General features: G+C 31.4%; 1 protein-coding gene across 1 annotated transcript; it reads left to right on the top strand.

The window, feature by feature from the left end:
* The first annotated feature begins 3,862 nt into the window (after positions 1 to 3,862).
* Positions 3,863 to 6,344, top strand: LOC134272403 (uncharacterized). The gene is made up of 3 exons (XM_062754638.1): positions 3,863 to 4,573; positions 4,725 to 5,362; positions 6,225 to 6,344. The coding sequence occupies exons 1-3, from the start codon at positions 3,997 to 3,999 to the stop codon at positions 6,342 to 6,344; spliced, it is 1,335 nt and encodes a 444-aa protein (XP_062610622.1). The 5' UTR covers positions 3,863 to 3,996.
* The last annotated feature ends 7,467 nt before the right edge of the window (positions 6,345 to 13,811 follow it).

Genomic DNA, 13,811 nt, shown 5'->3' with positions numbered 1-13,811 from the left:
ATTGCTCACCTGAGCACTGTAGCTTGGAAAAAAGCAGAAATCAGTTTATTATTGAAAAGTTTAAACCCAAAAGTGGTCCCATCCAATTCTTAAATGGGATAGGGTATGATTTGAACAAACTTGAATCTACACTAACTAAGTATGCTTGCATATTTCTTTGAAGATACCTGTGGCTTTATTGCCCTTTACATTTGAACTTACATTCTGGCCCCGCCCTTCCCTCAGGAATCATGACTTGAACAAAATTGAATTTATACTACCTGAGAATGCTTCCATATGAATATGACTAATCATGGCTTTGGCATTCTAGAAAAGATTTTTATATGTAAAACTTGGATTTCATGTTGTGGCCCCGCCCTACCACCAGGGGTCATAATTTTAACAAGCTTGAATCTACACTACCAGAGGATGCTTCCATATAAATATGATCATTCATGCCTTTGCTGTTCTTGAGAAGAAGATTTTCAAAGAATATCCCTATTAATTTCTACATAGGAATTTAGCCACATATGGTCCACATATGCATTGCCTTTCATATGAGGATCACATGTGGATCATATAAGAATCATATGTATATACAATCATACGGGAATCATATGTGGCAAATCATAAGTGGATCATATGATCGTACATATGTGAATCATATGAAGTAATATACATATGATTCACAAATGAATATTTTGACAGTGATAATATGAGAATCATATGAAACAGTGTTCATACGAAAATCATATGAAACAGTGTTCACTAATTTGCCCTTGGTATACCCAAGTAAAATTGAAATTTCAATAATATAAATTTAATCAATAGGTATTTAAATGTACATGAATTCAAAAGAATTTGTTAGCAATTACTTAGCCCTATGTAAAGTTCTACTCTGTTTAACCCCCCCCCCCCCACCTCCTTCCCTTATAAAAAAGAAAAACCTTTCACAATTTTTTTTTCTGTAATAACGCATTTCCAAGAAAAAAATTGATAAAGAATAAATTAATTTGCTTTTGATTTCAAATCGTTTGGGTTTGGTTTATTACTTGTGTAAAATCAAATTAAATTCCGTATTTTTTTCGGACCGGTTTTGGCTTCTATCGGATGAAAGTGTACGTCATGTTTCACGTCACTGCTGCAGCAGAAGTGCTTGGTGTTGGAAAAGTAAGTTAGCTCCTAGCAATTTTTAAAGACCTTTAATTCATATTGTTTAAATATTCTTTCATCAGGGTTACAGGTTCGTATGAACCTATTTCTATAATAATACTCTCATCACTTCTAATTGTTAACTTAATGCATTTCGTAAACCTACATAACGGTAGTGATCTGTACGTAATTTTGGATAAATTTTTCTGAATGGATGTAAACATTACAATTTACATGTTAGGCTAAAGGCATTACTTCGTTTTCCTTTTGACTTTTGTTACGTACTGATTTGAAAGTGAAAGTAGAAACCTTGTTAGTTGTATAGCAGTTGGCGTTTATGTATGTTGAGATCGTAATCGAATCGATTCTTTCGTCAACTTAATGACAAATGTTTGTTTTTATGGCCTAAAGATGCATTCAACATGTTCAACAACTTGAGTTCAGTGTCACAGTGTTGCTTTTTGTATGAAGTCCAAAAATCCCAAAGCTGATAAGACTGGCGATTAAAGGTAAAAATCAGTACTTGCTATAAAAAATCAAATTGTACATCTGTAATGACTCCTTTATGACAAAATATTTCTTGATAATTTCTTTTTGTTCCTTTATAATTCTACATTGTTTCCATGGCTTCATCAAAAATAAATTCAACTCAATATAATATAGAAGTTTTATTCTACATTATGATACAATTTTAAACCAGTGCACTTTTAAAATACGGAAAGTATGAATACAATTTGATGGCTTTAAAAGCTATGAAACTATACAATAACTTCATGGGGGTAAATTGATTTTTTGAATTTGAGCTAAAAATCAATAATAACAGTGGAAACTTTCAAGGTACAAATACATGTGCATCTGCATGTGTTGAAAGTATCCATTGAATATTCACATCTATATTCATTGGCTCATGACATTTATAAAAAAATTTCCAACACTAGAGAACCTAGTTTCAGGTTTATATTTAAGAACCCTCTCTACACTGCACACTGAAGAGTTTTGATTCTAAGGTATTTTTCTGCAGTTAGAGTGATCTGCCTTTAGATCTAAATTCTAAAAATAGAAATTTACAATATAATAATCAATTTGTAATTAATTCAAAGAATTTTGATACTTTATAAGGCCAAGATAAATTAACTGAACGTGTTATTTACATATATTATATAACTTTGTGAAATCCAGTAATCTGATTGGTCAATACGAAGTAATTATTTTTTAATAATGACCGCTGAAAGCGAATAATGACTCGCACGAGCTGCCTCGTTTTCACTTTCGCTTTAGACAAACATGAAAGTTCGCAAGTTTGCAAGTTGTAGGTGAGGAAAATTTAAAATATATAGTGAAGAACTCTAATAGACTGAGAATACAAAACAATTACAAGGATTTCTGTGAACATTTTTCGGGAATACTTAGCACACACCATTCCATGGTTGAATTCGACTTTTCCACTCGGCGAGCAGAGTTTTGACGCTGTTTCCGCGATTACGGAGACTAAAGAAAATAAAGACTAGCGTGCCATGTATTGTATCTTATCGTAGAAGAAATAGGTATTTATATTTTTTCAGTGCGTATAATTTCCTCTGCAAGTGTAAACGAGTTCGATTCACAATCTGGGGGAGGGGGTACTCTGTGTTATTCGGAGATAGATAGGCCTACTTTGTGTTATTATCATGCTATGGCGGGTTAATATTTATTCCCGAAACAAGTTCCTCTGAGTAACATTCAATAAATTCTGAAACATTTACATTCAGCTCATTTATGGTTAATACTATCTCTGTAAACATTAGGAAGATAAACTTGTATCAATAAATTCGGGAAAATATTATTTATATAATATAATAAATATGGACTCAATGCACGGTCAATATGCATTTATAATGACCCAGGGTGACAGATATTGACCTCAGATACATGGAGTATATCGACCTCGGGCTAGCGCCCGAGGTCGATATACACCATGTATCTGAGGTCAATATCTGTCACCCTGGGTCATTATAAATGCATATTGACCTACATTGAGTCCATATTTGTATAGTATTTTCTCTATTGAAGTAATTAACATTGATTTCTATTCATTGATACTGTGTTGTCTTTGAACATTTTTCCACGCACCATATAGTGAAAGTTAGGTAAATAATCTAAATATTAACTCCTTTATACAATATATTTTTCTCAATGTCCAAAAATATATTTACACTTGTGTAGAGAGGGTCCCTAAGACTATTAAGAACCTACAAACTTGTACTCTCTCTTTTTTGCTTAGAAAATATCTACTGTGTGAATATTTGCTTTTCAGGTTCAATATACAGCCAGCTCCAAAGATCCAAAGCTTGCTTCAGAGTTAAGGTAACTACACACTGTTTAATAGACTTTGTTATAATCTTCCCAACAAAGTCTGGGATATCCTGGAATCACAAAGTTCTGTTTATCTGCCTGTCTAATTGTCTGTAGTTTTTTTTTGTCCAAAAGTAATATATTTGTGTCAGAACTTTCTTAATTCTTGGCAATTTGAATTAATATATATTATTATATGATTGAATAATTCCCATCTCTCTGATTGGCTTAGATCCAACTATGTTAGAGAAATACTACGTTGTATTGACCTGCACGTGACGTTCCAAGTCAATACAAGGAATTATTTAAGCTACATCGGACCAAAATAGATAGGGAACTTCTTGATGACGCGATCGATTATTCTTATTTTTGTCGTCCAATGAAATTGCGCGTCTTACACCGAGTTCGGTTATGACTTCAGCAGACGTAAACAATCCAATACACAATGGCTACTAGGTTGCTTCGATTGACGACAGCGATTTTGATAGACTTTTAAAAGATAAAGATGCCGAAAACACACAGAAGGCCACGAAAATGGCAACAAAGATATTTCGTACCTATTTACAAGAAAAGGGTCTATCTACGGAATTTGAATCGTTTGAACCGAGTGAACTGGATGCTACGTTAAGCAAGTTTTATGCGGAGGCGAGAACAGTTAACGGTGAGCTTTATAAACGCAGCAGTTTATTTTCCATTAGACATGGACTTAACAGACATTTGTCGGTGAATTCCCAAAATACAAGGGACATCATCCATGGAGTAGATTTCCGCAAATCACAACTGGCTTTCACCGCAGCTACCAAGGAGCTAAAACGCAGTGGCAAGGGAGGGGTTTCCCATTACCCTCCAATTGAAAAGAACGATTTAAAGCTTATGTACCAGTATTTTGATCTTGAGAACAACGTGAAACTACAGGAAAAAGTGTTTGTAGACATTGTCTTGTATTTTGGACGCCGAGGCCGTGAGAATTTACATCAGTTAAAGATATCGGATTTCAGTGCCAGGCACGATGCAGAGGGCCATCTTTACATTTATTTAGACAAGGATGAACTGACCAAAAACCACCAGGAGAACGCTAACACAGCGGACGGAAGGATGTATGCAATGCCAGGTTAGTACATCATATAGCTTAAACAGTGTTTAATATGTTTTGTTTATTTATAAACTTTAAAGACAAAGTATTTTTTTAAACATGTTAGAAATGTAAACATGTAAAGAAATGCAATGTGACATTTTATTTATTCATTTTATTTAATTTTTAGATGATCCTCTGTGCCCAGTGAAGTCATTCATCAAATACAAAAGACATCTTAATCCAAAGTGTGACCGAATTTTCCAAAGGCCAAAACGTAATTTTTCTAGTTCTCATTATTGGTATGACAACGTTCCTTTGGGACATAACACTATAGGGAACTTGATGGCTGCAATATCCCAAAAGTCAGGACTATCACAGAGGAATACGAATCATTCTTTGCGTGCAACCTTGGTGCACACCCTGGATTCAACAGGTTTATTCTCAGGACGTCACATCATGAGTGTCACCGGACATCGTGCGGAGTCCAGCTTGAAAACTTACTCAGGCCAAACAGAGCCAGAAATAAAGCGGAAAATGTCCGATAGTATATCCAAAACTCTCCGTACTGACACCAGTGTGCAGGAGAAAGAAAATTCAACAACTACAAGCTATTTCGAGGCTTCTGAAATGAAACTTGAGCCAATACCGGAATTAAATTCACTGTCTGACATTGACAATGTACTGGCAGATTTATTAAATGATCCTGATGATTTTGATTCCATTTTAAGAAGTGCAGATTTCGATTATGGCATTCAAAATGTGGGGGGTCCAGGTATTTCTGAAACGAATGCACTGTCGAATCTGAATGCAAGTACTTGTAACTCAGTAAGTAAAAGTGGACAGACCACAGTTACCGAGCACGTAGAGATGTCCAGAACATCTTTTCAGTCTATTGCCTCAGGCCTTCCAGTTTGGACTCTAAACAATTCATCAAATATTACTATCAATTACAAGGTCAACTTCAAGTGAAAAGGGTTTTAATGTTCAGTGATAGACAGATAGACCTGACAAAAGAAGCTGATGTTTCAATATTTTATTGTACCATTTATTCTGTTACAATGTGTTAAATATTGCTGAAATTTCTTGTTAAAATATTCAACTAAATCGAAAAACAGACTTTTTGGAGTTTGCTATCATGTAATCATATTGCTATCATGTAATCATATAATAAAGCAGTTGCCATAATTTAATCATATAATAAAACAGTTATTGCTGTTTTTTCGGTCAATACAATGATTTAGCCATCTTCGAAGTACAATATTCACCTCGCCCTCCGGGCTCGGTGAATATTGTACTCCTCAGATGGCTAAATCATTGTATTGACCTCAAAACACAGCAATAATTGTATAATATTTGAACATTTCAAATTAAATTTTCAAAATAAAAAAAAATTGCTTTTTTAAGATTTTGATATGAAGCATATTTTCTAATTGTGTAATTTTCTTGCAAAATTCAATTCAATTGTCAAAAAAAAAAAAAAAAAATTCTTTTTATAATTTTGTTATTAAGCATATTAACAAAAAGTGTCTTGCAAATTACATAATAGGAATCCACAAAACACATAGTATAACATGTGTCTTTGAATTGGGAATACATGTATTTGCTGATGATAAGTAACTTTAATATAACTTGTAGAATTGATTTTGTATTTTGAATCATTTTATTTTTACTTTTGAAATTTTTGTAGAGAACAATTAGTGCCAAAAAGAAATTGTTCAGGAAGGGCAAAACTAGTGGGTATGCATTTTTGGTACAGTTCAAAGAGATTTTCAAAATGGTCATGGAAGATCAGAGGGAGGACAACTAAAAATATTCAAAGATACAGAAGGAAAAAGAACCAAGACGTATATGGAATAATTATGAAATGGAAAGGATGTACACAATCTTGTCTGAATTTGACCTGTAAAGATTTCAAATTTTTATTTTTATGCTGGAATATCAAATAACTTGATTTTTCATGAATTTACAATAGAGAATACATGGCAAATGTATATTTTTCAATTTTGCTGTGGACACTGTCATGTCATATGGTACTTTTATACAAGTACATGACCTGATTATGTTATTCATTTGTACATGTATCCATGTTTAACTTCTTAATCATTTTTGCTGAAATCTTATCAATTGTACTCATTTTAGAATATGTTAAATACATGTATCGACAAATGCTACTGACTTGTTTGTATATTTTCTTGTTTAGAATGAAAAATAAGTTATTTCTCTTGATGAAAATAATTTTATCGAAAATGTTGTGAAAGCATTATAAGATAGTTTCAAATATTTAACCCATGAGGATAGATCATTGGAATGTAATGAATTTTCATTTAAAGCAGAAATATCTGATTTTTAAATGTGTACAAGAATGCGTATTTCCTTGTGATAAATATTGAAAGAGAACACGATATGATTTACATATGATACCATTTTCATTTGATTCTCATATGTAAATGGCTTGAAACACACTTAAACTTTTCATATGCAAATCATATGAAGTTAGTTTCATATGATTCACATATGATGCCCTTTTTCACAGTGTACATTCTGTAAATTTATGAAAAATCAAGTTATTTGATTTTCCAGCACAAAAATAAAAATTGGAAATCTTTACAGTTCAAATTCAGACAAGATTGTGTACATCCTTCCCATTTCATAATTATTCCATATACTTCTTGGTTCTTTTTCCTTCTGTATCTTTCAATAATTTTAGTTGTCCTCCATCTGATCTTCCATGACCATTTTGAAAATCTCTTTGAACTGTACCAAAAATGCAAACACACTAGTTTTGCCCTTCCTGAACAATTTCTTTTTGGCACTAATTGTTCTCTACAAAAATTTCAAAAGTAAAAATAAAATGATTCAAAATACAAAATCAATTCTACAAGTTATATTAAGGTTACTTATCATCAGCAAATACATGTATTCCCAATTCACCGACACATGTTATACTAGGTGTTTTGTGGAATCCTATTATGTAATTTGCAAGACAATTACACTATTGGAGGATATACTTCATAAAAAAAAATCATAAAAAGCAATTTTTTTTTGACAATTGAATTGAATTTTGCAAGAAAATTACACAATTGGAACATATGGCTGCTTAATATTAAAATCATCAAAAGCAATTTTTTTTTATTATTTTGACAATTGAATTTGAAATGTTCAGATAGTATATATTAGTTCAAATTGCCAAAAATTAAGAAGATTCTGACACAAATATATTACTTTTGGACAAAAAAAAAAAACTACAGACAAGTAGACGGGCAGAAAAACAGACTTTGTGATTCCAGGATATCCCAGACTTTGTTGGGAAGATTATAACAAAGTCTATTAAATAGTGTGTAGTAACCTTAACTTTGAAGCAAGCTTTGGATCTTTCGATTTTTTCTTATGAGAGGCTGGTTGTATATTGAATCTGAAAAACAAATATTCACGCAGTAGATATTTTCGAAGCATAACTAAAGCTTAAACTACAAAAAAGAGAGAGTACAAGTTTGTAGGTTCTCAATAGTCTTAAGGACTCTCTACACAAGTGTAAATATATTTTTGGACATTGAGAAAAATATATTGTATAAAGGAGTTAATATTTAGCTTATTTATCTTAATTCCACTATATGGTGCGTAGCATTTGCCCCCGGGAAAAATGTTCAAAGACAACACAGTATCAATGAATAGAAATCAATGTTAATTACTTCAATAGAGAAAATACATGTAAATAACACGTTCAGTTAATTTATCTTGGCCTTATAAAGTATTAAAATTACTTGAATTAATTACAAATTGAGTATTATACTGTAAATTTCTATTTTTTAAAATTTAGATCTAAGGGCAGATCACTCTAACTGAAGAAAGATACCTTAGAATCAGAACTCTTTAGTGTGCAGTGTAGAGAGGGTTCTTAAATATAAACAATTTACCTGAAACTAGGTTCTGTAGTGTTGGAAAAAATTTTAATTTATAAATGTCATGAGCCAATGAATATAGATGTAAATTCAATGGATACTTTCAACACATACACATGTATTTGTACCTTGAAAGTTTCCACCGTTATTATTGATTTTTAGCTGAAATTCAAAAATTCAATTTACCCCCATGAGGTTATTGTATAGGTTCATATCTGTTAAAGCCATCAAATTCTATTCATACTTTTCATATCAGCCTCGTCGGATAGAAATCGACCTTATCGTATACAACGTCATAATTTAGAAATAAACGAATAAAGCCGAGAAAGATTTCCCGGTATTATTTCTACACATGGTTTTCAATTCAAAGAAATGTTGAAAACATCATCAAATATAGTTTTCTAAGAAAAAATCGGATCATTTTGAATTTGTACTGAAAAAATAAAAGAATTCTAAATTTATTCCCCTTCGTAGAGCCTTAAATTTCATGTATCGTTACCATGGATGAATGTAAACACAGGCGAAATGAATGCCGAGTCCGATCTACATTTATTTTTTCAAACAGCAGAAGACGCAAAGTTAAACCTAAAGCCAGATAAAGATTATATTGGATAAACATTTCGCAAAGCAGACTTAATATGGGGCATCACTGAGGAAGAACAGAATGTATGTCTTTTATTGCAGTTTGGAATATAGATTTAAATTTACAAACTTAAGTTATATTTTCCCAAAGTAGTACACGGTGAGGCTGGCGAAAATCGCACATGCACTGATGCAGTGTTTGAACCTCATTATCATTTTCTGTATTCATTCATTCAAGATTATATTAACGATATTATATTAGATATCCTATAATGTTTTATTGCTTCGAATGAATGTACGTGTAATGGCAGATTTTAAAGCCTAGGCATTAAAATTTTATTAACCAACCAAAAAATCAACAAGAGTAAAACGCGGTTATAAGTTCAAGATACAAGGGTCACGATGCATCAATTTTTAAAACGCACTTTTCAAACTACAATATATCAAGATATAAGGAAACAAATTATACTTGTACTATAAAAGACAGTTTCTTTATATCAGTAAGCCTCAAATGGAGTCATGGAGCGTTAAATTCCGCAAGTTGCTTCCCTTTGACGCTAAAAGAGGCTCAGCATGGGAAAATCATTTATTTAAAAAAAAAATTATTCTCTCTATCTTATGTCTTGCTTCCATAACATTTTTTTCACTTGATTTTCTTGTATATTTCGTTCCTTATTTTTACAAGTTTATAAAAATATATATACCAACGATGAGTTATCTATATATTCTTGGCTGGCGAAAATGGACTAAGCTAGATTTGGATACTTGTACACGTGTAATTCTTATACGTCATCAATATTTGTAAAAAAAAAAAAAAAAAAAAAAAAAAAAAACTAGTTATTTTAAACCGAAAAAAAAATCACGTCTGATGTGAAGAAACAATTATATTTTTATGGAAGGTGTATACTTAAATATTCAATAGTTTTCACCACAATAATAGGAAAATTAATGATAAGTATTAAGAGCTCATTTAATATTTAACTCTTCTGTAAAATACATCTTGAGAAGGAATTAATTCAAGTGTACATTAATAAACAAATATTTGGTTTCATTTCGTTCAAGAACCTTCAATAATTTTTGATTTCCTTACATTACTACATTTTACAAGTTGCATTTTTTTTTATAAAGAGGGGGGAGGGTTATTCACAAACGACGATAATTTCTAATTTAAGATTATTCAATTAAATTTATGATTAAAAAATCAGCTGTAAAAAGTCAGAAAACGAATAATTATGAAAAGTCCACTTTGCATACCGCGAGTATGTTGTGTTGAATTGGGTTAGGAACGGGATAGGAGAATATTGTTTTTGCATATGCAGCATGCCTTCATAAACATTATTAGGGAGGATAAGCGGTTATTTTTTTTCGCGGGGAGGGGGAGGGCTTCTTAAATCAGCATTAGACTTCTTCACTGGCTAAATATGACATATTATAGTAACTTAGAATCCTACGTGCCCCTTATATCCCCAACTGAATATGTCTTTTTAAAACAATGACATTGAGATACTTATCCTATGGACTGGTTTAACTTTTTCCAAATAAAATAATTATTAAGACATTTTTCAATACAGACAACACGATCAGCTCTTTTATTAACACTCACTTCTGTCATTTCGCGTTTGCAGTTAATTGAATTGTATAAGAAAGAAAATTTGCCACATGATTTTTTTTTTTCGTTATTCAACCTAGCCTGTGTTTTGTTTTTTTTATCTCTCTCAATACCTGTCTAATACTCCAGTTAACAAAGGAATAATAATTTTTGCATTTCATGTTGATCCTTCATTTTATTCTTTTGATCTAAAATATCTTGTAAAACTTTACGTAAATTCTCTTTGTAGAATAGTACATGTAATGGCCACAAAAAAAGGAAATTCATGATCAAATTCGACTTAAAACGTCAGAATGATGTGATTATTGGTATTTAAAGAGTGCGGCACAAGTCCAAAAATATTAATGCCTGCATACTAATTGCATAGGAAATATTCAACAAGTGTGCAAGTGTATACATGTTTCCCGTAACTATCCAGTAACTATAAATGATATTGTTTTGAAAATTTACTGTTTTTCTCATAATCGATTTTTCTTTAAATAATGTACGTGTACAAGCGATGCATGATTTTTATTTTATTAGTATTTTTTATGTACCAATTTTAAATTTAATAGAATTTTAGATTATTTGATTACATCACATTGATTTTTACGAAAAAAATATTAGAAGTACATTATGTGAGATATTTTTCAATGGACACAGAAAGAATTTTTTCAAGGGTTCACATATTTTTTAAATCTCAGTCCGTCTGATTGAATGTTTAATAACTTCTTATGTTAAGGTTTCCAAAACCTTTTCATGCAAAAATTGGCTGAAATCTTGCCGACTCGGCGTTAAACAATAATCAATCAATCAATCAATGATCTGTACACTGTTAAACATCGCATCTTACACATATTTACTTTTTTTTTTCTACAAACATCATAGATTATTTGATTACTGGTTTGATGAAAAGGCAGATTATTTTAGGGGGGGATAATATAAGGCACAGAGTGGTTAATTTTTTGCCGAGCCATCCATCCAGTAACGACCAAGTGAGACGGATGTGAATGAAAGGAAATTATGTATAAAGTTGCTATTTAAAGGTGAACGTGATTGCGGTATAGACACTGCTTTAGGTAAAATATCCTGATAAAAAGAAAGTGTAAATGAGCTAACCTCGACACACAGGACTAATAACATTATGTTTTATTTCAAGTTTAGTCCGATTCTATTTGTCATTTTATAGGCTGCATGCTACATACATGTATTTCCTATAAGAAATGGAGTATTTCAAAGATCGACTCCGTTTAAATTTGGCCTTGTCCTTTTCTGTAGATGGTAATTACGTGTTATTGTTACTGTCCATCATGTTTAAGGGTTACAAGCTCGATCAAACGTAAAAAAAAATACAATGTAGATATATATTTAATTTTGTTAAAATCAAAAATTCACGAATTTGTCGATAGGAAAGAAAGAAAAAAGAAATCACAGATCTATTTTTGTACTCGGTTTTTACAGGTTTTAAAATTCAATTCAGGTATTGTCCGTACGTTAACAGTGATTAAGAAGATCATGTCCATCTATTTTTTGTAATTAATTCAGCATTTTGTTTATCATATAAATGATGACCATGACGTCACAATTGTGAAAAAATTATGATATGCTCGGAGTTGATTTTGAAAACATACCGATTTCAAAATGATATAACTTTATTATAAATGAAAATATTTTGATTCCGTTTTCAGTTTTTATCGTTATTTTATATGGACCACTAAAATACATAAAATCTCAAATTCGATAAATTTTGCCATAAGGTCGATTTCTATCCGATTTTAAAAGTGCACTGGATTAAAATTGTTTCATAATGTAGAATAAAAATTCTATATTATATTGAGTTGAATTTATTTTTGATGAAGCCATGCAAACCATGTAGAATTATAAAGGAACAAAATGAAATTATCAAGATATATTTTGTCATAAAGGAGTCATTACAGATGTGCACTTTCATTTTTATTGCAAGTATTGATTTTTACCTTTAATATTGTGTCTGTCAAAATCATCTTTAGGATCAATCGCCAGTCTTATCAGCTTTGGGCTTTTTGGACTTCATACAAAAATCAGCACTGTGACACTGAAATCAAGTTGTTGAATGCATCAATAGGCCATAAAAACAAACATTTGTAATTAAGTTGATCAAAGAATCGACTTGATAACGATCTCAACATACATAAAAGCCAACTGCTATACAACTAACAAGGTTTCTACTTTCACTTTCAAATCAGTACGTAACAAAAGTCAAAAGGAAAACGAAGTAATGCCTTTAGCCTAACATGTAAATTGTAATGTTTACATCCATTCAGAAACAAATTTATCCAAAATTACGTACAGATCACTACCGTTATGTAGGTTTTACTAAATGCATTAAGTTAACAATTACAAGTGCATATAGGCAACACCCATCAGCCACGCAATTCTAAATCTATAGGACCCGACACAGTACTGTGATTTTTTTCACATTTCTTTTTCATTTTGACATCGTTTTGAATAAGCTATTGTTTATTGACATAATTGTTTCTTCAGCAGTGTGTTTCGGCGGTTTTATATAGTATTGATGTATTAAAAATCTAAATCACGGCCCCACCTTCATCAAGGATCCTGCCGTAATTTTTATTGTGGCAAAATAGCATTTGTTAGCAAATCACCAATACTTTTATGCTTAGCATATGCAATCACTGGTTTTGTTTCAAAAATTTGTTTACATGTTTCATCTTTTAAGATTAATGACCAGTATTTTAATAACTTGGATTTCAGACCTTTGATTCTTGGATCATACTTTGTAATTAGAATATTAGGTTTTTCTTTTGTTTTCTTGGTTTCTTGTAGTGTTGTGACTCTGTTTAAAGCCAAGGAGTCATTAATAATTGGGTCAATCTCCATTTTCTTGTACTCTCTTTTTAAAAGATGTGATCTGAACTCAGCAAGTTTTTTATGTTTTATGTAATTGTGTATTTTCACTTGTATTGCGAACATGTCTTAAACATTCCCCCTTCACAAAACCTTTAAATACTAATTTGGGGTGAGCGCTGTGGCGGTGCAAATATTGGAATGTATTTGTTGGTTTTATATATGACTTCACATCAAGAATATGATATTCTTGGAATCGGGTTCCTTTGTATACACATGTGTCCAGAAATGCTATTGATTCTACAGATAATTCAAAGGTAAATTTCAGTAAGGGATGGCATTCATTTGCTGTTTCGAA

Source organism: Saccostrea cucullata, unplaced genomic scaffold, assembly GCF_032062105.1.
Source record: "Saccostrea cucullata isolate Sc308-1 unplaced genomic scaffold, CSIRO_AGI_Scuc_v1 ctg322, whole genome shotgun sequence".
NCBI classification, from domain to species: Eukaryota; Metazoa; Mollusca; class Bivalvia; order Ostreida; family Ostreidae; genus Saccostrea; species Saccostrea cuccullata.
This window is presented reverse-complemented; position numbering and strand designations above follow the sequence as displayed.